Genomic DNA, 26,105 nt, shown 5'->3' on the forward strand with positions numbered 1-26,105 from the left:
ACAGATCCAGTTTCTGAAGTTGTCATTAGAGCTTCTCTACTGAAAAGTCAGGACCAGTTTTAACCCTTGAGTTCTTTCCACATAAGCTGTTTTTACCTAGAGACCTCTCATCTTTAGACTCAAAGTGGTGTACTTGCTGGGCACAGCCTAAAGCCCAACTGGGCCTGCACTCAGCACCAATATCCATGCACCTTCCTTAGGCCAGCTGTCTTTGCAACTTTACATTGTGGATGCAGACCCAAGTCTGTAAGTGCTGGTCATCTTCCAATGCCTTTTCCAAATCTCTCAAAATTCCCTCCTTCCCAATATATGAGCGGACACGTCACATGACTAGGAAGAAGAAAAGAGAAACCAGTGACCTTTCTCATGGCACAAGAGAAATTGCAACACCAGCTGCAGCAGCAGCAAAGCAGGTCTTTTGCACAGGTGTTTTTGGCACAACTAGCATATATCTGCCACTCAGTACAACACCCTTCATGCCACCCTTAGTATGCAGCTGAGTCATAAAGGCAAGATAATGGAAAGCAGCGCTTTAAAGAGGTGATGTGTAGGTGTAGGGTGGGAAGTGCACAAAGTGTACAAAGATTTAGATTAGAATATTTGAGGTAACAAGGGACCTCTGAAGGTCATCTAGCACAACCCTCCTGCTCAAATCACCCATCAGCTTTTAAGCAGGCCTTGTTATTTAAACTCCATATCATTCACTGTACCTGTCAAAAAAAAAAAAAAAAAAAAAAAAGAAGAATTAATCAAAAGAAGCAGTGGCTGAAGAATCGTCCTTTCAGTATATTACTGACTGGGCAGAAAGAGACTAGATTACTTTGGACCTCTGTGAGGAGATATGTAGGACTAGATTTGGGGCTCTGGGTCAGGTTAAAGTCACAGACTAGGATAAGGTTTGAGATTTCCTAAAGTTTCATACAATCAAACAGAGCTTCATAAATCAGTGAATCCAAACACGGTAACAAAGTAAATAGAGACAGAGGAAATAATGCTTATTGAAAGCAGGGCAAAATCCATCTCTTGAACAAGTATTTCTTATTTGCCAGTATTTCAAATGCATCTCCTACTCCTACAAAACAATGCGCAATCATTAACAAAGCTGCAATATGGGGAAGGAAGCAAACTTGCAAAAAGTTCCTACAATTTTACAAGGTCCCCCCAAAGTTCATCTGTAGACCCATCCATGTCAACATACTTCAAGTCACTTTCTGAGACCAAATGTTAGATTTTACTTGTCATCACTTAGCTGTGAACCACTGCTGAAACTCATTATTCCCTTGACTTTCCATATGAAATATCTCAAATTCACAGCATGTAACATTTTTGGCATGTAGCTGCTAAGGTTGTCCCTGACGTGCAGAGTATGCTTTCCAACTCCATCTTCATGCTAACTTAAATTACAAAAATCTTCTTGTCAGTTCTCTGCAGGTTATGCTTGGTAACATTAGCATTGATTTCTCGCTTTGGACCCAAAATATGGGTGTGGGGGGGAGTAGCTTTCTTGTTTTAACAACAGGTGTTTATCATTTGCAAGTTTTGCTGAAAGTATCATCTGGAAGAATGTATCATTTCTTGAAGCACACCTCGTGCTGCCTGGCTTGGCATCAGCCTGTACTAGAATGCTTACAAACTTCTAATACAGGCAAGTGGCAGGCAAGAGAGGTGAATTATGTAAAATGGGAGCTGAAAGGTAAACACCAATTATTTTGAGACAGCCTAAAACCAAATCAGCTGCACTGTGCTGTCAGAAGCAACCACGCATTGCTGTGGGGCTTCGCGCTGGTCGGAAATTTAAGACAAAAATATTAACGGAGCATCGATCTAAGCCCCTACGGCCTTTGCAAGAGGCCGGTGGCGCTGTGTGTCGAGAAGGGGACAGGGGCACCACGGCACCCCAAGACTGGCTCGGTGCAGGCTGAGGGCAGGGGCGAGCTGGGCCGCGGCGGGCGGACTGGGGGCGGCCCGGACCCGTCCCCATGGCAACGGCGAGGAGGCGGTGGCACGGCGGCAGCGGCCACCCGCCGGTCACCTGACCCGCACCCGCCGGTCACGTGATATGCTCTCCATCGACGCCATCTTGAAGCGGTGTCCGGAGGTGAGGAATTTTTAAATTTTATTTTATTGTTTTTTTCTTTAAATTACCCTATAACCGGCCCTCGGCGCCGCCGGCGCGAGCGGAGAGCGGCCCAGGGGCGGCAGCCGGCAGGGAGGGTTCGGGGAGCGGCGGCGGCGTGCGGGCAGGCCCTGGAGCGACGCGTGGAGCCGAGCCCATGTGCTGAGCCTCCCTCGGGGAGCCGCCGGCTGCTGCCCGCCGCCGCCGCCTCCTCTTCTTCCTCTCTTCCTCCGTCTCCTCCTCCTCCCTCCCCCCCCCATTCTGGGCCGCGCCGGCGGCACCTGCGCGCTATCAAGCGGGGACCGCGCGGGGCTTGGCGGCACCTCGGGGGGGAAAGGAAGGGAAGGGAAGGGAAGGGACAGCCCCTCTTTGCCCTCCCCGTTTCCCTCGGGGTCTCGGCTCTGAGCCGCAGGTCTCGGGCTGGGGCCGCCGCCTGTCGCCTATCCGGTCCCGTCCCCGCGAGGCCAGGGACCCGCGCTGCGTGGGGCAGGCATCGGGGTTCCGCGCTGGCCATCCATCTGTATAACAGAGCACCGGTCTGCGTTAAACCTGCGCTAAACGGGGAGCGCATAACTTAACTAACGTGCATATATGTGCTGTAATTGCACAGCTGATAACTCAGATCAGCTACAAGCATCCACAATCGGTGCATCTGAACGTACTCTGTTTTCAGCTTTGACATAGCAGTGTTAAATGGCAGCGCCTTTCTTTTGTGGTCTTCCCTCATAGTTCCTATGCTGCTTTCAAATGAAACAGGTAAGGAAAATATTTGCCTGCTTTGCATTACTTACAAAGGGTTAAAATTACTAAGTTTGATTTAAAGTAGTGCCATATTCCTATAATTTTCCCTAAATGACTCTGAAAATATTTCAGCTTGATGTTATTCCTTGAAGGGCTTCACGCGATGGCAAGTCTGCTTTCAGGGGGAGGAAGCACATTTAGTTACTTTTTACAGTATTATTAAACATGTTGTAGGCAGTATGAAACAAACAGCTAAATATTTTTCTATAACTAAATAGGATGGTTTTCAAACAATAGATAAGTGAAATAAAAGAAGTGGTTGAATGGAACGTCAGTCACTCTTAACTTTGTTATTGACATGTCACCCGTTTGCCACTGCAACATCTTCTATGTATAATGGGAAACATTATATGAATGGGACATACTTCTTCCTAACCACATAGACAAGAGTTAGTCATTCAATGTACTGTACCAAGCGGGCAATAGAAATTGAAGCTGAAAATGCACATCAAGACATCTACTGTTTTATATTAAAAAGTTAAATAGTTGGATATTTCAGTTTAATAGTAACTCTGGACACACATACATTGATTCCTGTTAGCAAGATAATACTGAACTTGAATCAAATAAGCAGGTTATTTGGTATACTCATATGTAAAATGATACTATCTTGTTTTAAATAGATGTATTTTTTAATTTGTATTTCCCCCAGTTGATTTACTATGGCAGTACAATATTGATAATTTTTAATCTGCTTACATGTATCCAGTTAAAGGCATAAGGCCTTAAGTTGTTTTGTTTTCTAATTATCATGAATCCAATTACCTTAATGGCTTCTTTTATTTTTATTTTTCAATTTTAATTTAGATTTTAGCCATTACCAGGTAAATATTCTTCAAACTAACACTGCAAAATAGTAACATTGAAGACAGTAGTCTTTCCTAATAATTCAGAATTTAATAATATTTTTGCACATTCATCTAAAATACATAAGCATATCAAGTGTGAAGGATATTAACATTGCTTACATTGATAACTGTGATTGTTCTGTAATAGATGAGATTGCTTCAATTGGACAGATCCAACTGGGAATTAAATACTAAAAACTCTCAGAGAATCCATGCATATTGGAACAACTATTTCAAGGAAGTGTTCCAAATGTACTTTTCAGTGTGAATTTGTGTTTTCCAACAGGTACTGAACTTTTCAATTATAATGGACTCTATAGATAACCTCAGTAGTAAGGTGAATGGCAAATAAAGATAACTTGACTTACTCCTGCTCAGAATTTTTCTATAGATCAAAATTATGATATATGCTTTTGAAATAAAAGAAAAAAGTATAGTGGCCTTAAGACTAACAAATTTTATGATCCTGCAAATATTATCTGTGCATAAATTCAACACTCAGTAGCTCTACAAAATCCACATGGAAAATAAATCTGAGTTATTCTGAATGAGTACCTTCTGAGATTTGTCTCCACTTTAAAGAAATTCTTAAAACAATTTCTATTTTAGTACAGAAATGCTATAACAACCTGATTTTTATTGGTGGAAATATTTAACTGATATTGTGGAATAATTACATGTTATTATATATACTTATTTTCTTGATAGGTCAAAAAAAATCTGTATATGTGTTCAGACCTTAACGTACTGCTTACCTTAAAAATATTAAAATTATATTAAAATATTAGGGTAAGCAATGTATTATGCTTACATTCCAAAAGATGAGGAAGAAATAGTATCATAAAGTCCCATATGTTTTCTAACTAGTGTGTTTTAAATAGAAATCTGAAAATAAGAAGAAAGGCACATCTTAAATAAACATCACTGGCTGTATCAAATAACAAGAAGAAATTCTAATTCTATTTCTTTGCTATATTCGATTAAAACAGAAATTGTATGTTCTTGTGTCCAGTAGTAACAGATTTATTTAAAAATCAAAACACCTGCAGTGCTTTACAATAAAGGCATTTCTTACAGTTTGTATTTAAATTTCAGTAAGTGTGATTTTTTTTTTTTTTTTTTATCTTCAGAACATACAGTAACTGGAAGGTGCTTCATTCATACTCCATGTGTTGCCTCAGCAAATAAGCCTGTGCATCTTCTGCTGACCCTGGGCAATCCCATGAAATCTTCCAGTGTTAAAACAAAAATTTCGCCAATGTTGTTGCATCTCCTGCAATGCAAAAATAGAAATACGTTTCTTACGTTTGTCTAAACAACATTTTGAAGTAGTGCCAGCTGTGGCAACAGATCCCTGCTGCAGTTGCCTCTTTGAGAGGGCCACTCCACCAGGCCACGCAGGCATGGCTGAGGCCTAAACCTGCCCTGAAGCGTCGTCATGGCACTTTCATCTTTGTTCCTTACACTGCCTACGGGCAAAGTAAGGCCAGTGGTGCTTTTTATTCCTATTAATGTGCCAGAGTCAGTAAAACTATCTAGAAATACATTCTCGTTTTTAAATTACAGCTGTATACTACATCCACAAGTAGAAGAGACCCCTCTTTTTTTTTTGTGCCTTTTGGACCAGTTCTGGAAGTTCTGGTTTGGCCAATGTATCTTTCTTGAAAAAAATAATAATTAAAATCAAGATTTAAAAAGAAAAAAAAGAAAAATTTGGAATAAAATTTCAAGGATAACTGATAAAAGAAATACCTGTCATCTCTCTATGTTCTACATTTTAAATACAGTATAGAAATGTATATTAAATACCCATTTGTGTGTGTGTGTGTATGTATATATATATATATATATATAGCGGAACTTGAATAGGTTATTTTCAGACATTTTTTCAGAAGTAAATTCCGCTGGAAGACTTTCTGCCCAGCACCCCCATCTCTACCCCACAGCTTTGCCCACATCACAAAGTATCTTTTCATGTAAATTTATACATATTGGCTTATACTTAACCTCCGACACTACCACATTATTGCCTGTGGTTTATGGTTAGATATGTTTAAAGAAAGTGTAAGTGGAAATACTAACTATCTTTAGCTTTCCCTCAAACCAAACAAACAAAAAAAATGTATGAATTGATTTTCCCTACAATTAAGGAATTATAGGAAAAGCTACAATTAGTAGCTTTTCTAGAAAATAACATTTTTAAGTATGCTTTGACTTTTGAATGGTCTTTAATACAGTCAAAGTGAAGTGACTATTGCAACTAAATACCAGAATTACTTATTTGTACTAACTTTTCAAGGAAAAAAAATGCTTATTTTTGTAAATTATGTTGTAAATTGACGTTTGCTTTAGGAGACATCAGTGTATCAGAGTGAGTACGTCAGGAATACATTTTCGTACCATATCGTGAGTTTTACACATAAATGTGCTAGGTACTATTGATTGGTTTATTTAACTGTTTAGCATTCAAATGGTTAGTCCTTGTAAAGAAAAACAATAGTTGTAACAATACTAATCAGCTTATGCTTGAAAAATATTTATCTTGCCAATATACAACTTGGAGGCATGCAGTTAGAGGCTGTCCTAGAAGTACTCTGTCCAGCTATTTTGAATAATATCTATACTAGCTACTTAGTCCTCAAAATATTTGGCTTTTTAAATAGCCATTCTGAAAGTTTTAATGAAGTTGGTGGCTTTGGGCTTCCTCATTTAGTAGATAAATAGTACTGGTTTGTATTTTTATTATTGCATTAATTTTAATATTTTATAAAATACTTCATCTATCCTAGATACTATGGAAGAAGGAAGCAACGTTGCAGTATTGATGCCAAGCATTGGAGAACAGGAAGCTGTACTGATTTCTGAAACAGTCATTGGCCCAACACTGCAAGCCAGTGAAGATCAGAGGAAATGTAGAACTGATCCACTAATCCATGTTATCCAGAAGCTAAGCAAAATAGTTGAAAGTGAGAAGTCACAAAGATGCCTTTTAATAGGGAAAAAACGTTCCCATCCTAATGCTTCTGCACAGTCCTTTGAAACAGACGATCTATGTGAAATCCCAGCTAAAGCAATTGAGCTCTCTGTTATTGCTACTAAAAAGACTGAAGAGTTACAAGCTGATTATTTTGTGACCGAATGTCTTCCCCAAAGCAAAAAAAAGGTGACATGCTACCAATGTAGTCTATGTAAGTTTCTATCACCTTCTCTCTTAATGCTACAAGAACATATAAAACAACATGGGCAGAAAAATGAAGTGATATTAATGTGCTCAGAATGTCATTTTGCTTCTAAAAACCAAGAAGAACTTGAATCTCACTTCCAAAACTACCACAAGAATGGTAGTAAAAATAGCATCCAGACAAAAATGCAGCAATGTGTAAATGTCTCGAGTTCATTTCTGCAAGGGCCAGTGGAAGGAAGTGTCAAATCAGGGACTGATCAGACAGGAAATGTGGAATCTAAAGATATAACGCAGTCTACTCATATGCCTGAAATGGGTAGGAGGAAATGGTATACTTACGAGCAGTATGGCATGTACCGGTGTTTAATCTGTCGGTACACCTGTGGTCAGCAACGAATGTTGAAAACTCACGCTTGGAAACATGCAGGTGAAGTTGATTGTTCTTATCCTATCTTTGAGGAAGAAAATGAAACTGCCAACTTGTCAGAGACGGTTGTAACTCATACACCTCACAGCATGGATGCAGTTGTTCTTTCTCTGGAAAATAATGAACTAGATATCCATGGTGAACCTACTCTTCAACTTCAGATTTGCAATTCTGAGCAACTGTCATGTAAATCGCCAGTAGGAACAAATGTAAAAGAGGAAGAGATGATAAATCAGTCTGTAGTGCATTCTCCTACTACAGAGGTTTTAGAGGAGACTGTATCAGATACAGAACAGGATAATTTGGTAACTCATAGCCTACTTTCATCAGCACAGAAAATTATTAATTGTAGTCCAAATACAAAGGGTCACGTTAATGTAATAGTCGAACGTTTGCCAGGTGCTGAAGAAAGTGTCTTACAAAAGCCTTTCTTGATAAACACTGACATTGAAACAGAAAAAAAATTAATCTCAGAAGCATCCCATGTTACCTGTGAAGAACCTGATGAAGTTTATCATTCAGATGAAATCCAAGAAGTAATAATAGGATGGAATAATACCGAGAAGAAAGAGAATGAATTAAGCCCTAATAAAAATGTAACAACTGATGAAAATGCACCTCCCGTACGAAGAAGGACAAATTCTGAGTCTTTACGACTACACTCGTTAGCTGCAGAAGCTCTTGTTACAATGCCTATCAGAGCTGCAGAACTAACAAGGTCTAGCTTTAGGACTTTGACTGGGGAAGACACTGTGGTTGCAGATACAGGGCAGGGAGAGGCTGATGGCCCATGCATGGCTCATTCTAAATTGGTATCCTCGCTTAAGAATCCTTCAGAGGAGTTTAGTGGCTTAAACCAAAGTGAATGTGCAATAGTTGAAATACAGAAAGAAAGGCCAGAGTTATCAGAAGCACCAATTAAAATGGGCATCAGTATGTCACTACTCACTGTCATTGAAAAACTGAAGGAGAGGACAGATCAAAATGCTTCTGATGATGACATTCTGAAAGAATTACAAGACAATGCACAATGCCAAAATGCAAATGATGCAAATATTCCAGGAAGTAACCTAGTAGAATATATACCCAATGCAGATCGGCCCTACCGCTGTCGCCTCTGCCATTACAGTAGTGGTAATAAGGGCTACATAAAACAACACTTGAGAGTCCATCGTCAGAGGCAGCCCTATCAGTGTCCTATCTGTGAACACATTGCTGACAATAGTAAGGATTTAGAGAGCCACATGATCAACCACTGCAAAACAAGAATGTATCAGTGCAAACAATGTGAAGAATCCTTTCATTATAAGGTAAAGTTATTTCCTGTGCCTGTCTATAATTGCTAAATAATCTATTTTGCTACTTTTTTTTATAATTGGTGATCCCTCTTTCTAACTTGATTCAGTCTGACATCCTGGTTTCATTGTCATTACAATTGAGGATTATTGCTAGCAGCACTTTCTGAATATACCATTCAGCTATAATTACTCTGCCTTACCCAATGAAATAAACTTGCTTCTTCACATAAGTTACTTTCATGAGAACCATCTTATGGACATCTTAATATCCTGTTGTTCTGCTAACCTGTAGCAACTAAAAAAGTGGAAGCATCAGAGAACTTAATAGCAGAAACTTTAAAAGAATGCTCAGACGTGCCCACTAGTTGTGAGTGTGAGCAAAAGCAATAGTAATTGGGGGTAACGGGAAAAACTGCAAAACAGATTATTTATTTTTTTTAGTTTCTTTCTCTGTTTTTTCTTTGGGCTGGATGTTCTGTAGAACAGAGCTGAAAGATGAGTTGCCAGAGCAGAATATTGTACTTGGGCCTTTTTTTTTTTTATCGTCTCCATTTTAAGCATTGATACTGGTGGTGTGTGTGTGTTCCTCTGTACTCAGTTCAGTAGTTACAAATATAGAATAGATAACAACAGTACCCAGTCTTAAAACTGAAACTCTTTTAGGCAGTGGTAGTGCAAATTTTCCTGTATTTCCTGTTGTCTGGTCTTAGTTTGAAAAACTATACTGGTTGGGTAGAAAGAGGCTGTCTCTCCCTTCTCCTCCTCCGGCAAGTAGAAACCACAATAACACATTCTTAAGTCACAAAGCAAAAAGAAAATTGAGCCAGTTTTCACACAAGCCATCCTCTAACCTCTAATCTAATATTGCTTTTGGAGTATAGTAATTCTGGAGGAAGAACTGTTTGCCACTTGTACATGAGAATGTACAAGATGGAAAGAAGGAGGAAGGGGGAAGAAGGAAATAGGGAAAAGAAAAAGCTTGAAAATCATTTGATTTGAAAAGTGAAAAAAGTGAAAGTCAGCATGACACATTACAGTTACAGATAATATGTAATATATATAGTCATTTTTCTAATGAACAGGTTTTTTTGAATTAACAAAAATCACAATCGTAGTCATTTTCATCAATCCTTTAGGTTATTAATTAACGTTATGTATTTTGTTTTGTTTCTAGTAAAACTAACTGAGGGATAATCTGTATATGCTAATGTATGTTGTATAACAGTTGTCATTAAAAGTTGAGTATCAATGTCATAAATTACTGCAGTGTCTGAAGTGACCAGTGAATGTTTGTAGTGTATATTTAAACATGGGCAATTGTTTTTTCAGAGCCAACTGCGAAATCATGAGAGAGAACAACACAGTCTTCCAGATATCTTTTCAACAGCCACATCTAACAAACTAATTGTTTCAAATGACGTAGATGAAAGAGAAGGTACTGTTTATATTGTTACTTAAAACTACAAAAAAATCATTCATAAAATGACTTGTTTGCTATACTTGCAGGCTTACTGTTTTTAAAGTCCCTTTCAGGCCAAAATATTTTCACGTCTATCCCTAACCTAAATGCATGGCCTTTTCAGTGTGCAAACTTACCATAAATGATCAGTTTTGAGATCTCTTACTGACAGTTATTAGTAGGTAAAACATTCTTTGCACATTTAATCAGATCCTCTATTTCTTCTTTTTGAAAAACAATTTAAGTATTTACAGATAATAAATGGTATGAAGTATTACTCGGCATTTTTAAGAAAAAAAAAATCTTTTTTATCTTTCCTTCAGCAGCTACAGTATTTTCCAGATTTCCTAGAGTAAACAAAATAAAGCCCTTTTTTTAAACTCATTGTGGTAACACAGTTTTCTATCAGCATATACATACAATACAGTCTATTCTGCGACTAGAAGTTTCTGTTTAATTACGGTAATGTCCAAAATGAGTCATTTGTTTTTAGTCCTGGAGAGGAAAATGTAGAACATTTTAAAAATGCAAGCTATATATGTAATAGTCACCAGGGTAACCATAGGTATGCATTTCTTAAATGTTTGGTTAACTGCGTATCTGCTTATAATTTAATAGTGTTCTTAAGAAAAACAAACTTGATGTGTAAAGGTAGTGAAATAGGAAGAAAATAGCTAATCCTTGAAGTTAAGGGAAATGTGGTCCTAAAATCCTTTCAGTACTCTGGAGGCCCAGTATCTAATGTTATAACTTCAATGCATCCTCTTTTCTGTTTAGATAAAGCTCCTGAAAATATTTACAAATCTTCTATAGGCAGAACTGTAGTTTTTTTGTACTTAGCAATTTTAGAGCACTGTTGAAAAATGCTAGTAATTATATCACCTCTGAACAACTGTGAGCTAAAATATTTCACATTTTGCATTCATAGCTCTTTTCTGTCCTAACTATGTCTCTTGTTTGTTTATATAGCAAAATGTGTACTATAATAGTACTTAGATTGCAGTTGAAATATCTGGGTTCTACTCTCACCTCGTTGACGTTAGCACAGCTACTTGTGAAGAAAGGTACTAAGCAGCATGAGCCAGGTGGACGGCTTGAACCATTAACAGTTTGTCCAAAGCAACATGGTACACGTCAGAATAAAGTGAGATTCTTAACTCCTGACTGATCCTTAACTCTTGTTCTGCTAGCTCACACTGCCTCTTGTTTTGGCTTTCAGCATACATGATGGAAAATTAAAAATTAATTGCCTCACTAGCCTCAGGTAGAATGACCCTTCCCGGCTCCTTTTTGCTCTCATCAATGCGGAAGACATTAAGACATTTAAATTCAGGAAATTGTTCTGTAGTGCTTATTACATCCATAAGACCTAAGCTTCAGATAACCATCTGAATTCCAGGGGAGCAGAAAAAAGGCTAGGGAGGGTCTGCTGGTAGTGAGAACATTAAGTTTTTTTTTTTTTTCTTCAGAAGAAATAGCATAAATGCAAGAGAAGCGATAGGAAACACATTGTGAGTTTAGCTGGTTACAAATATATGGTAGCACAGCTTGGATTAGTAGTTCTGACACTGTTTTGACTATTTTAAACCAAGATTTTTTAAATATGACCTAATAAAGCAGTAAGTACTTTGAGATGCCTGAAACATACCAGACTTGTGAATACTGTACCTTTTGAGCTAAAGTCCTTCTAAGGTGACCGAAAATCAAGATAGCTAGCTGCTTTTGAAAATACTACATTTTAAAAGGTGTTGTTAGATGTTATATTCTGACCTGGTAACTTAACTTCCACAAAGGAGGAACCTCTGTTTGTGAAAAGTGCCTGCCTTCAATTTAGTTATTTCAGAGATTTTTTTAAAAGTATTTTTTGCTCATTACTATCTTATAAAAGTGTTACATCCAGGCACCTTAATTAAATGTTTACCCCACATGAAATTCAGTAATGTGATTTGAAAGAATGAAAATCCTTTTAAACTTTTATTAACTCATACTTTTGAATGCTTAAATTATTTCAGAACCAATTTATAATCAAATTGCAACACCACTGCAGTACAGCAATCTCTTGTCAAACAGATGTCATCCCTATAAAGCAACACAGAACAAAGAAGTTTATGGCATAGCATCTGTTTATGTGAAAGATGCCTGAGCTGGAACAGTTTCATTTCTTGTTTATGAAATAGTTAGTCCTAAAAGTCTCTTTATTCATCATGGTTGTACTATAAATTAAAAGAGAGCATTATGACACTGGATATGATTGGATTGTAAATGTCTAATAATGAAGGAATAGGGTAATAAGCAGAATTACAGGAGCACCTGTTACTGCTGCGAGAATAAAGATCTGTCATTTCCATGTTCACTTTTAAGAGACCTGATGTCCTCAATCCAGAAAGCAAAAAACCCCCACAACCTCAAGAAATAAGCTGCTGGAGGAGGCAGGGGACATGACTGCTATTTCACTGCAGCTAGAGATTATATGATGTGTTACATAATTCATGTGCATTTTGTTGAAAGGCTAAATCTAATGTAGTGATTGATATAAATAATTGCTCCTAAGTATGTGTTACTGGGTGGTTAGCCACTTACAACTATGCAATAGATAATATGTTTGCATAACATTAAAAATCTCATTAGATACTGTTTGTTTTAAGCAGCCTGCCCAATAAAATGCCAAATTCATAACAGAAAATACATTTAGAAAAGGTTTATACTAAAGTTACAGAATTTAAGAAGGAAAACTCATTCAGGTAGAGCATGCAGTAGCCCAACCTTCACAAAACCCATGCTCTACCAAAGATCTGCAGCCCAGTGTCTGTGTTCATTTGCGTTCTGCATAAATATATATTCATAAAAGAATAACTACAGAAATGTAAACTCTGATGTCTCCAAGGGTGAAATTAAGATTATTTTTTAAATTTGAATTAAAGATTTTTTTAACAGTAGTAAATTTTAAAAAGCTATATGAGCATATAGTAAGAAAAATTCTGATATATTTTCCTTTAAGAACTTAAAAGGTTGAACTGTAAATGGCTTGACTGTTCAGTCAGCGAACAAGAACTTGATGTAACATTGAAATGAACTCAAGCACCTACCTTACTTGCTCTTCAAAAAGGAAAAATCTAAAAACTTCAACTAGTGAAGAGGTTAGATGCAGAAAGCAAGACCTTAGATTTTAATTAAATGTTTCTTTTGACAGTAGTCAAAGTAGTTTTGATTTAAGCAGCTCCAGTTTGTTATTCCTTTGTGTTTCTGCTGTTAACCTCATTTGAAGAGTGCATGAAAGCCGCTGTATGATGGGCTGGAGTGGGAAAACGACCTGCATAAAAAAATACCATCCCTCCTCTTAAACGTTCATATTTTAACCCAGATCAGTTACATTATTCAGTGAGGGAGCAGGAATAGGGCTGTTAAAGTCTACACAGTCACATCCCAAAAATGGTCAAACTGTGCACTTGTGAGCACAGATTTTCCTATGTTAAATTAGTCATTAGCCTTTGTCTCTGCAACCGTTAATTTTTCAAGAGTCTCTTTTATTCTGGAAGGAAAAATGATTTTTGTTTCTATTTCTTTTCAGTAATTTGGAGACCTTCCAAATTATTTCTATATACATCTGGTCAGTATTTTTTTTTTTAGTGGTTTGATTTTTGTTGTTGTTTTTGTTTTTTGGGATCATCTCAGATCCTTCTGAAAATGGCTGTGAATGTAGTGAGACTACAGTTAGAAACTTCTTTCTCAGTGCCCATCTTCTCATGATTTGATTCATTCTACAAAGCAGTGAAAAGTGCTGGGTTCAGCAGTTCCCACGTTTTTTCACCTTTTGCTGTAACTCAGGATTTTGACCCAACTGAAAGAAGGGAAGAGTTCATAGAAAGAATGTGTCTTCCTAAAATTTTAGTAATTCCAATAGAAGGTGGGGCAAATGCAGAACAGCATGGTAAATAAAATGTACCTTTATTATCTCTATGTCTATTGCCAGTTTGCTCCAGATACTAAAGTATTACTTTTAAGTGTTAATTCATGTTTCATAATTCAGCTGTGCTGAAATTAGCATCTGAGAACTGACAATGCTGGATTCAACTGTCTAAAATGTCGTGTTTTTTCATGTAGGAAATAAGTCTTCACTTCAGAAACTGCATAGATGCGATGTATGTGACTACACAAGTACAACTTATGTTGGTGTACGAAATCACAGACGAATTCATAACTCTGATAAGCCATATAGGTAAGAATCTTAATTATTGCTAACTAATGCTAGGCTCTTAGTCTGCTTGTTTTAATGCAATTTTGAAGATATATTAAAGAATGTCAATACTGTAATTTTACTGCAAATTTGAAGGAACCATGCTTTCTGTTTGACTCAAGCTTATGTAATTAAGATTTCCTAGCATCTCCAGGATGCATTGTATGTGAAAACTGCTGGTTTTCAGTTTCAAGCATCCAGATGTGGAAAGGGAAATAATTACCTTGTAATATTGAACTTTGGCCAACAGCAATAATTTATTTAGCAGATTCATTAAATACTTCATTTTATTTTGGATTTACCTTATTGCAAAGTGTTCTCCATTGTCATATTGCTACTTTTAAAGCTTTGTTTCAAAGCAGCAAGGTAAACAGCAAGATTCACATTCCTTAATGAAGGAAGGAGGAGGAGTCAAGGTACATCCGTAAAGTCTTGGCTCCTACAGTTTAGCAAATTGCTGCCCTTTGTCCTGTCCCCTTACCTTTTTTACAGGTTTCAAACAATATTAATACATTTAGGATCAAATTTTATAGCTTTTGTAGATGGGTGTTACATGGATTTATAGAGAAACTTGGATATCTAGAATTACATTTAGTACTATAGGTTCTCAGCAGAAAAAGTAAATCATGCATTTTTCTACTGGTTGCTGTATAAATTCCTGCCATTTCAATCTGTGCTCATTCATGTCTGGATCTCTGTCCCTCTCTAGTGGCTAGAAATAGATCTGAGTTAATGCAATTTTTGAGCTAATAAACTTCCGTCTTTTTAATGCAAATTCTGGAAACTCGTCTTAACACATTGAAATGCTTAACTGAGCCAGTAGCTTTCTCTTTTGGCTAAAAAAAAAAAAAAAAACAACCGCAGGACATGTTGTATTTTGATTTATGCATTATAACAATATCCATTATTACTAGCAAAAATTTGCAAGATGTTTGCTCTGAAAGCAAATTTGGAATACAAATAGATTTTTTTTCTTCTCAGAATCTTCCTTATTTCCATTATTTTCCATTATTTGTTAACTTAGTCTGGTTGGAACAGCAGATACTGTAGTATCATGGTATTTTGGTATTTGGTAGCTTTCTGAATTAGTGTTAGCCCACCCTGTTTGATTTAGGAACCTTTGAAAGTTTTCCACTGATGATACAGACTGCTGCTTACTAAATTTAAGCTTACTGATCCAGCTTGCTTTTCTTATTATTTATGCATGAGTCCTTTAGACACATCTGCAGACCTGGTAGGATACTCAAGACACAGCTTAAAAACTGTAAAGATCCAGTATTCATGGTATTTTTTTCTTTTGAAAGATGTATTCCTCAAGCCTTTCTGCTAGATCAGACAGAAACCTACATTGTAGTGATTTTCACACTCATAAAGGTATTTTATTATTTGTTTAACAAAAATTGCTGGAAATTAAACTGTATAGCCTCTAATGATTCATTTGTATTGATTTGATACCTTCTGGAGTTTAATACTACACAATTAAATCCTTTCAAAAATAAAGTTAGTAACCTCTAGTTAAATATCCTGCAATCTCAACCTTTTTCACTCTATAGACCAGACTTAGTAAATGTTGGACATTTTACCTTTTCAAAAAAGAGGCAATTAAAATCCTGATAAATATGCAAAGGTTTAGCTGATCTTGATGGCTTCCATTAGATCTGTTTTAATATGTTATGTGGTAGTGTACTGATACTTATGCATATCTTAGTATTTTGTATAATATTCTGGGGTCCAAATCCAGGGATCTCAATCTAGGATCTCATCTATATTGTTTTTAGACAATGATACCATGAAAAAAGTCAAAAAAATAAAAATTTAGACAGCATGATGAAACTCACTTGTCTTAGGGCACTTGAATCTAAACGTGTTGATCTTGTCCCTGACTTTTACTTCAGCTATAATGCTCTGAAACTTAGATGTTTTATTACTTAATAGATAGTTTGGCATTTAAAATGTCATGAGAAATGCCTGTTGCATTAAGCAGAACACATATTCTTAAGGAACAAGACTCACTTCTAAGTACACTGTCTCCCCTATAGCTTTTATGGCCATATTCTGCCTTTGCGTAACATAGCCAAGCAATCTACATCACAGCTACTTTAAGAGCATCCCTTACAGATCATGAGGCATACCAGCTTCAGTAGAGGTGCACAAGGTAGATGTAAGGATGGACCATGGTCGGTATTCATAGTGATTCTAGCTCAATGTTGGAGTCTTCTTTGGAGTGCAAAAGGTTCTCATGGTCCAAAAATTGAAAGTTAGATGTCATCACTTGAGACTTCTGTAAATATTGTTAGCCTTTAATTGTGGTCTTTCCAGATACCTTTGCTTTCTCTTAGATTTTATTTCTGGAAGTGTTAGTAGTTAATTGTCAGATTAGTTTACTTGTTGTTGTCTCTTTAGATGTCGAGTATGTGACTTCGCCACCACAAATATGAATAGCTTGAAATGTCATATGAGGCGCCACCCCCAGGAGCATCAGGCAGTGCAGCTAATGGAACAGTACAAGTATGTAACAGTTCTGATTTAGCAAAAAGCTATGATAGCAGTGGTTTTATTGTGTTAAGATATAAAGCAGAGTTTAGATTCTATTCTTTTCCCTTCTATATTCATTCTTTGTTCCAGTGACTTTTTTTTTGAAAGGGAGAGAGAAAAGGAAAAAGATTTGATGTGGTGTTCCCAGGTGATATTTATGCTAGCTAATTAAATAGGTCCATGGCATCCCTCTGGTACAGTATTCCACTCTCTCTTTCCAAAATGGGGTGGTTGCATATAAAATGCGTATTGCAAGAGGTTTCTGGACCATGTTAATTGCCAAAGCATGGCTGGAATTGTTTAGGAGAACGTATGTGCCAAAACCATACCAGGGGCACTTCTAACAGTGTAACAATATAGATTGTTAAATTCCAGCACCCAGGAATGTTCTCTGGCTTTGTTTAATATCCTAGTCTAGGCACAGCCTTAGTATATACACATTAGTTAGAATCCAGATTGGAATCACACTGCCCTAGTTAAGAATGAGTATGAATAGTCATTATGTTTAACTGATGAGTGTATTTTTTAGTCTGTCCGTACATGTTTACATACATAGAGAGAGAGAGAGAGAGAAAGAGAAAATTAATGTACTTCAAAAAAAGAGACTGTCGTTAAAAAGGGTTAGGTCACTCAACTGTTGCTTCATTCACTGTGTACCAATCCACTGACCAAGCTGTGCTAGTAGTGCAGAAAAATTATATAGCATCATATAATAAAAGACTAGTGGAATACATGTGCATACAGAACAGAATTAAGATTATTTTTTGACTCTTGTGTTTTGCAAAAACTCATTGTGACCTAATTTTATCTGTAAATGAATGATAAGGTCTGCCTTTTATTTTTAATGATGGCATTGTTTTGAAAAAGTCTTATTTGAAATACTAAGAATCTCAATCTGAGGGTGAGCTTGCCTATTTTTGAAAACATCCATTTTCTTTACAAGGCTCCAAATTGGAAGGAAGAGGAAAAAATAGAGTAGTACATTCCAAATCACGTAATAGAGACAAGTAAGCTAGAAGGCCATGCCTGTTGTTCCCCAGCAGGACAGAATTATCTCACTGCATAAGGAAGGCAGTCTACCATTGTAATTTTTAAACGCTGTTTTATGCAGGCCTTCTTGTGTTTCCAGGTCCTATTTCTGAAGAAGCCTTTCTTACAAATTTACAAAAACTTACTAGTATAGTAGTAATTTTAATAGACTTATCGTAATACAACTTATCAGGGGATCCCATTGCTTGGGTAGAAATCATCTCATTCTCATTGACAAATGAATGAGATAGACTGAGATGCATTCCTAACTATAATTTGTTGGAAACAGTTCACCTTCAGTATCTGGAAAAATTTGATCCTGGTCTTCTCCATGTGATTTGAGAAACTTCCTAAGTAGCTGAGCAGAGCAGCTTCCTTGTCCAAGAGACAATGAGCTACTGCATCTTTACCCTGAGTACTGTTCAGCTCCAGAGTGATGATACACAGTATCACTCATCTCCTTCATGCTGAAATAACTAATTTATCATCTCAGAAAACACTTATTAAAAAAAACAAACTCCTCCGTTGTACGTTCATGTATGAGAAAAGTCCTGTGGGATTTGATCAGTCATATTATTTGTGTCTGTAAATACACAATATGTCTATGTAAATGGAATTTATTTTTCAATGCTTTTGAACTATCCAATCAAATTCTAGCAGAGGAAGAAACATTTTGTGTCCAGTTCTGAATTCTGCTATGTATTTATCTGAGTGTCATAGTAGTCTGAATTTGCAACTGTTTTTAGAAAAGGGATTGGACTATTGGCAGAAAGAGAGAAAGAAGTACCAAAGTATTACCTTTATTAAACATTCTCAGTTGCATTTAATTAAGTATGGGCTAAAATCTTGTTCCTACAAGAGGTAATTGGGATTGCATACATAAAGGCCTTACTTCCTAAATACTAGGAGTGTAAATTAAATTTAATGGGACAAAAAATTACTTCTCAAACTTGAAAAGCATTTCTCAAACCATTTTTCTTGAAAAGATCAAGCATAGCTTAATAATTAGGATTACTTAGGCTGTTTTTTTTTCTCCAGAATTTTATGTATAAAATTCAAACTTAGTTGAAGAACAAGTCAGTATATATGTTGTTCTTCACTGTATAAGTCAGTGTTTTATAGGGAGATAGAAGATTAAGCCGTCTAGTACCTCAGGCTGCTGGAAAACTCTATGGACAAAATTATCTGACTGAGTCTCGATCTGCAATTGTTTTCAAAACCTGGCTGGACACTGTGTGGGAAACTGCTCTAGCTGATCCTGCTTGAACAGCTGGGTTGGACTAGCTAATCTCAAGAGGTCCCTTCCACCTTCACTGATTCTGTGATCCTCAAATACACTAATGTATGCTACAGCAAGAAAAGCTTTATTAGTTCCATTAAAATTAGCACTGCTAATTATACAGCACCTGCTTGGTTCAGAACAATGGCGAAGAGAGCTCCCCACCTGGCTGCCAGATACCACACGGACATCTCCATGTTTCTGAACTATTGCATATTTGAAGTATTTAAACAGTTTTATCAGGCCAAACATATAAGATTTCAGTTAAATTATTTAAGAAGTCAGAAGAGCCAATTTTAAGTTCTCAGACTGTATAAATAGTCTTAAATTTTGGAATAACATTTTACAAACTTTTTTGACCTAGTTATGAAACTGAACAGGGCAACTAAGAAGAAGATTGACTTGTGTCTTGCTGTTCACTCATCCTTTTGGAAGGAGTAGTGAATTAGTACAATAGTAAAACTTAACTTTTAAATGCATCTCTTCCCCACATCTTTTCTCTAGATGTTCTCTCTGTGGATATGTATGTAGCCATCCTCCGTCCCTGAAGTCCCACATGTGGAAACATGCAAGTGACCAAAACTATAACTATGAACAAGTGAACAAGGCTATTAACGATGCAATTTTGCAAAGTAGCAGGTATGTCTTATCTATTTTCAAGTCCTATTATCTAGAATTTTCAAAGGAGCCACCTCTGATCCAAAGTACAATTCCTGTCAAAAAGCAACAGCTGTACATTTTGATAGTTGTTTCTTTTATTATTATTTCAGGTTTCAAGGACAGCTTCCTGACAAAACCTTATTGGAAGGCACAGATGAAAGTACAGTACCTATACTAGGAAGTTCAGACAACCTGGTGTCTTTTACAGAGTCTATTAACCAGACTAATAATGAAATTTCAGGTTCTGATGAAAATGAAAAACCTAACTTGATGAATACCTCATGTGGTTTAGAAAAGAACTCCACTCTACCCCATCTTGGCACAGAATACTGTGTTCTTCTCTTCTGCTGCTGCATTTGTGGTTTTGAGTCTACCAACAAAGAAAATCTGCTGGATCATATGAAAGAACATGAGGGTGAAATCATAAACATCATCCTAAATAAGGACAACAGCACAAATCAGAGCACAAACTAGGTGAAGCATTAAGTTGAAGAGGGGGTTTCCTAGAGTAAATATTTTCTATCTTTACTAATTTTGCCTGAGAAACTTGGTAAAGAGAAGAATTGCAAGCAAAACTTGCTGATTTCCCATTCTAAGTCCTTGTTTCAATAAGAATACAAATTTTTAACTAGGGACCAATGAATCATTTTAGAGATAAATATCAGAAGTAGGGAATAGAATGACCCATTTTAACCTGTTATTTCTCTGTATGGTGCCAAGAATGTGGGATTGTTGCTTTTTTCTTTCCTTTTACTGTCAGGTACTAGTCAGTAATAATGCATTAGTACAGTATATTAAAACCTAAAGGCATGAAAGCTTTGTATCAACTGAAAGCTTTGTTGCTTTCCAAATAGTTACACAAGAATGTTTTTACCCTCTTTTTTGAAGATGGCAACTTACCAAATACAAATTTTACAACATGATTTCATCAAACTGAGCCTGGATTCTGGAAGGTAGAGAGAGGGGAGATAAGGGCACGTGTGTGCTTGCATGCACGTGTATGTGTATTCCCAATCTATTTTTAAGACCTTACAAACTCCAGGTTGTCTTTCAAAAAGGAGTGGTATCCTATCTGTTGATTTAGAGCACCAGGAGCTGAGTAAACTAGAAGCATTTTGCTAATAACTGTTTCTCTGATTGGATCCTAACTAAAAGCTGGTATCTTTTAATTGATAGTGTGTAAAAGATTCTTCATAATAATGGCCTGTTGTTTCTTAAAGGCTTTCTTAACACATTCAGCAGAACTATTTAAGAAAAAGAAATAAATAATAATTAAACTAAACTAAACCTCCAAAACAAATCACCTCATATGTCACTATTAACTTGTGGTGATTGCAGTACATAGGAGCACTGTTTTTTAATGAGAACAAGGTACTAACAGTAATTGCCACAAAGATATTTTTAAATCTATATAGATTCCTAAGGATGCAGATGAGGAAGGAAAGGGATTTTGAGAAATGCCTACATGTTTTGGAGTTCCTTGAAAATCACACCAGCTGTCTAAATTTCCCACTTGTGTGGCAGGGTTGTAACTGTAGATAAAATTCACAGAAGGATAAAGTAATCATAGTAATGTTCTTATAGAAAGTTATATTTCAAAAAATAAAATATGGAAACCATATTTTAAGCAAAATCATCAAAAACAGTCACTTGTAGAATAAATTTTTACTAGTGTATATAATACAGGCTCATAAGGGGAATTAGGGATTACTTTGTTTTCTAAAAAGCAGATAGAAATCTCTCCCTTGTAAAGCACTGTAAAACTACAGTGCTTTCTTTTTGTGTGTGTGTTACAGCAGTTTGCAGAAGACAACATTCATCTACAACTCAGTTGGAAATATTTTATACAGGCTAATTACCTGGCAATTTTGTTGAACTCATTCATAAAGTTGGCTACTTAAATTGTTTGAAATATACACTTCAATCTAGAGAAGCAGTAGCACTTCCAAAGAAACCCTTTTGTAACCTTATTTAAGCTTTCTAGTGTGGCCATTTATTTCTGCTTTTAAAGAATGGCAGTTGCACAGAAGCATACCTAGTTCCTGACGTGGGAATGCAGTTACCTGATTTTTTAGAAGCTCATTACTTAAAAAATGACTTTTAGAAAAATAGTGTTTTACATTTATTTCATATTTATACATTTCCGCTAGCAGAAATGAGCTAGAACAGTAAGTCTAAGAAGGTGGTATGTGTAGCATACACTCTGTTGTGCATTGCTGACTGTAAGTGGCAAACAGGAAAAGAAACAAACAAGTCTGGTTACTACTTTATGAAGCAGCACAAAATCTAAATGTCAGCGTAAAAGGCACTAAGATTCCACGTACATTCAGCAATTTTTGTTGCTAAGTGGTTTCCTTAACTTGTTCTTTAAGTTAAATATCTGCAGGTTTTTTTATATATAAAATTGGTATCAGAAAGTATGCATTTTACTTTAAAAATTGATATAATGTCAAAGCATTTTTGTGTCATATTTGAGATATTTTAAATACAGACTTGTATTTTCAGTTAAAAGTTATTTTTAATATTTCTCCAGATAGATTTTTCATTTGATAAACAAGATTTATTCACATCTCAAAATCAATTAGAGATAGTAAACTTCTAATGGGATATTCATACTGTCTTATTGACACCAATATTTTATCTATAGATACAGAATTCAGTATAGAATTCATACGAAAGTGGTAAACTATTCGCAGCGTATCTGATCTTCTTCATTCAGAGATCCTATTTGTTGAAAAAATTAAAGGTATGAAGAGATCCACAGTAACGTTAAACTACCAGCCAGCATTCACAGAAACAGTATTTTGCCATATCCTTACTTTTGCATAAAGGGATAATTATTTTAACATTGCTCTGCTAGCAAAAGAAAAGAAAGGTGAAAAACTTGCATTCATAAGCTAAAAAGAAGATGGCAGTGAACCAAGACTTAAAAAGCAAGTAGCTTTCAATCAAAGTTAACAATTCTGGTGTAAATGTTTGCAGCGTTAAATATAATGCACCGAGACTGACTGTAATGGGATTCCTAAGCAGGATTTATCTATTTACATTTGCTCTTTGCCATCTCGTTGCTTTTTTCTGCTTTGACCATGTGTTACTATAAAATAGTATAAAGTTAGTTGCCTCTAAAAACTGTTATCAGTCCTATCAAATGCCAACAAATAATTCTTTCCCATATGCACAGAGGTATTTTTAACTGTCTCCATGCTGCTTGCCATTAGTTACCCACTCACAGTTCCCATGGCCTTTATCAGAAGTTCTGCATGTGAAGTAGTTATAGGCTTAGTTTCTGAAAGCAAAGTATTTCTCAGGTTATCTGCTTTAGAAAGTGTGTGGTTGGCTTGGTTGCATGTTATATAAGGGTTTTTCAAGCACATTTCAAAGTCACTAACTCTGCAGTCTCCCCCTTTCTTTAAGTTTTTAACAGATTTTCAGATCTTCTGTCACAGCACTATGAGCTGATCAGCTATTTCACTTGCTGTTTGTTTTAATTAAGAGTTTGGTCCATGATATGAACTGTAACTTGCAGCTTTGATTTTAAAAGCCTATACTTCTACTAAAGAGAAAACTTCATACTAGACAATACCAATAAATAGGTGCGTATTTCATCTTTCTGATTTATGCTTGGCCTGGAAAAATAAAGTGGGATTCAGTCAGTTATTGTATTTTCCTCTTTCAGAAGCACTTATTTAATCATTTTTAAAAATGTACAGTTGGTGCTGAAAGTAACATTTGTTAAGATATATTTAATAGAAATTTACATTTGCATTTGATATTCATGGACATGGGTACGTGTATTTTTTTAAGAAAAGGTATTGTAACACTATGGCACTGCTTTTATAGCCAAAGTACAAAAAATTTAGAAAACTGACATGTAAAGAGTGCAGTTAATTCTGATACTGTATCTTATTAAATAGGATGACTTCCATTTTTTAAAATTATCCAGCACATTAAGCTGCATGCCTTAAGCTCTCTCTAGGATTGTGTTCCTGATAGATGACTGTTTGGAACTATGAAGCAAAGTCTGTAGTACTACTATAACTACCTTCTGAAATACTGTACAATGTTAGAATAATTTATTTTGCTTTACAGGAGTTTGTCACGTATTGACTTTAATAATGTATTTTGGTAATAAACTTTTTTTGTTAAACACTTTAGTCACTTTTATTTGACCTGTATGAAATAGGGTTATGAATATGGAAAACAGAGACACGAACCAGTGTTTAGAGATGGAAATCTGTTTATATCAAAAAGTACTTGAAATACTTTACTGTCATTTCACACCCTTGTATCAAGATATTAGTTAATAATGTTAATACAAGTTTTGTAAAAGTAATGGTAGTGATGAAATATGAGACTATTAAAACAAATTCTGAATACAAGGAAGCCTGCATGCAGTTACAGTGGAACAATGCTGAAGGACAGAACTGCGTCTTCAAAATTCACAATGAAGCTAGTGAGAATTTTGTCCCTAATTTAAATGGAGTGAAAGCCTTACACAGCTTTTTTCAAGTGATGGACTCATGCTTATCCATCATGTAAACTAAATCTTGCAACCTAATTTTAAATACACACTACATTTCTTGGCTTTGCTGGAGCTTTGCTTCCCATCTTTTTCCAAAAATGGAACCAAAATTTAAAAAAAAAAAAAAAAAAAAACAGTTCTAACTTCTACTGCTGGCCAAGGAGAGAAAGTACCACCAGAGTGCCCATTCCTGGTATTATCTGACTTACACTGACATAGACAGGTTATCTTCTTTCAGTTTGTTGTTACTGTTACGGCCCTGGGCCAAATACCTTACAGTAAAAAAAGCTGGAATTGCAAATGGGTTTAGATGCTACGCTACAATACGCTGCACTGTTGTGCAGCTTTATGCCATTTTCTCTAATGTAAAACTGGGAGAAAAAAAGTCTCTGTAGCAGGACACTGCATCCGGGTATTATCCTAATCCCTGGGCTGAAATACCGTGCTCCCTTTGCCTTAATACAAAGGAAGAGCCTCATCAGAAGTTACTCCCCCTACCAGGGGGGAAAATAACCTCAGCAGAAGTTATTTCCCCCCAAGCATCCTGCTCCTGCGATCCCGCTGGTTTCCCGACCCATTTGCCGTGTTTCACACAAGAAATCCGTGGCCGCGTTAGGTCAGCACGGGCAGCACCACCCAAACCGCCACCTTCCCCCTGAGGAGCCCTGCGGCCGGTCGCTACCGGCAGCGCCCAGGACGAGCAACTTGGGCTGTACGGGTCCCAAAACCGAGCTCTGGCGGCCTTGCCCCGCGACGGCTCTCACTCGCGGCCCGCAAGCCGAAGAGGGCTCCATGGCGGGGCTCCTCCCCGCAGGGGGCTCCCCCCCCCCCCGGCTCGCCCCTCGCCGCCCAGCCCCGCTCCCTCCGGCTCCGCTCCGCCCGCCGGGGCCGAGCAGCCCGCACCGCGGCCGCCCCTACGCCCGCCCCTTCCCCTCCTCGCGGCGGGGCCCTGGCGGTTCCGCGCAGCCAGAGCCGCCTCCAGGAGCGACCACCGCCGTTTTGCGGAGACCCTTGGCCCTCGTAGCGCCGGCAAGTAGCGGCCCCGCCGGCGGTAGGGGGGGAGGCGGTGGGGAAGGGGAGACGGGCCCAAGCAGGACAGGAGCCGAGCCCCAGGCCGCGCAGGCCGCAGCGCACAGCCCGTTCTGGGGGGAGCCGCAGCCCCAGGCCCGGCCCTCCTGCCTCCGTTGCCCGGCCCCAGGGCCGCTTCATCCCTCGGCATGCCCGCAGCCGCCACCGAGCGGCCTCGCCCCAACCTCCCCTGACGGAGCCCCGGGCCCGGCCGCAGGCCCGGCCCTGCCCCGCCCCGCTCGTCTTTCCTCACCTCCGCAGGCCGCTGTGGGGTCGGAGGCGGGACTGTCCCATTCCTTCCTTCAGCTCCTGGCTTCCTCGGGCGTGCCTGGCAAAAAAGCGTTCCCCCCGGCACAGGGCGTTTTAAAGAAAGCCTGGCGGTGCGAAAGAGCGTGGTTGCGATGACCATCTTGCCCCCTATTACGTTATTGTTGGGTTTTATACAAACAAGCTACTTACAAACAGATACACGCTCGCATAGTTCCCTCCACGTGCATGTTGTTTGGTGCGTGTGCGTGTGTTTTTCTCGCCAGGGGTAAGGAAAAGAGTTGAAGCTAATTCATTGCAAAAGCTTTAAAACCACAAAGAGCATGCAGCTGAGGCATATTTCTCAGAGCACCTCCGTTATCACTCACTCACACCAGT

At 37.6% G+C, this 26,105-nt stretch overlaps 2 protein-coding genes and 1 long non-coding RNA gene across 15 annotated transcripts in view; 2 read left to right on the plus strand and 1 right to left on the minus strand.

The window, feature by feature from the left end:
* Positions 1 to 1,070: 1,070 nt before the first annotated feature.
* On the plus strand, positions 1,071 to 21,147 carry ZNF507 (zinc finger protein 507). 6 transcript variants are annotated; one of them, XM_040571573.1, is made up of 8 exons: positions 2,062 to 2,098; positions 2,790 to 2,872; positions 6,555 to 8,686; positions 10,004 to 10,109; positions 14,235 to 14,349; positions 16,771 to 16,875; positions 19,715 to 19,849; positions 19,981 to 21,147. In XM_040571573.1, the coding sequence occupies exons 2-8, from the start codon at positions 2,851 to 2,853 to the stop codon at positions 20,342 to 20,344; spliced, it is 2,979 nt and encodes a 992-aa protein (XP_040427507.1). In that variant the 5' UTR covers positions 2,062 to 2,098; positions 2,790 to 2,850; the 3' UTR covers positions 20,345 to 21,147. The 6 variants fall into 6 exon arrangements, with proteins under 6 accessions (XP_040427508.1, XP_040427511.1, XP_040427507.1 ...); XM_040571574.1 differs by lacking the exon at positions 2,790 to 2,872 and having other exon boundaries at positions 1,071 to 2,098; XM_040571576.1 differs by lacking the exon at positions 16,771 to 16,875 and having other exon boundaries at positions 2,065 to 2,098.
* LOC121076934 lies at positions 4,895 to 25,943 on the minus strand. Its single transcript, XR_005823802.1, has 2 exons — positions 25,714 to 25,943; positions 4,895 to 5,038 (listed from the first exon to the last, which is right to left on the minus strand). It is a non-coding gene; the product is annotated as an uncharacterized LOC121076934 (long non-coding RNA).
* DPY19L3 (dpy-19 like C-mannosyltransferase 3) overlaps positions 24,528 to 26,105 on the plus strand; it is a 36,129-nt gene continuing 34,551 nt past the window's right edge. For 3 of the 8 annotated variants that reach the window (XM_040571585.1, XM_040571580.1, XM_040571584.1), the window contains exon 1: positions 25,286 to 25,425. The gene's annotated coding sequence lies outside the window, so the exon portion shown is untranslated. Of the gene's footprint in view, positions 25,426 to 26,105 lie in introns of all 8 variants that reach the window. The other 5 variants (XR_005823800.1, XR_005823801.1, XM_040571579.1 and 2 more) reach the window with 4 other exon arrangements.

Source organism: Cygnus olor, chromosome 12 (assembly GCF_009769625.2).
Source record: "Cygnus olor isolate bCygOlo1 chromosome 12, bCygOlo1.pri.v2, whole genome shotgun sequence".
Taxonomy (NCBI): Eukaryota; Metazoa; Chordata; class Aves; order Anseriformes; family Anatidae; genus Cygnus; species Cygnus olor.

Excerpts from the sequence above, each read along its gene's own strand:
- ZNF507 (XM_040571573.1), top strand. The coding sequence starts at position 2,851 with ATGCTGCTTTCAAATGAAACAG. Across the intron at positions 10,110-14,234 it reads TGACGTAGATGAAAGAGAAG|GAAATAAGTCTTCACTTCAG; the intron begins GTACTGTTTATA and ends TTTTTCATGTAG. Across the intron at positions 14,350-16,770 it reads AACTCTGATAAGCCATATAG|ATGTCGAGTATGTGACTTCG; the intron begins GTAAGAATCTTA and ends TTGTCTCTTTAG.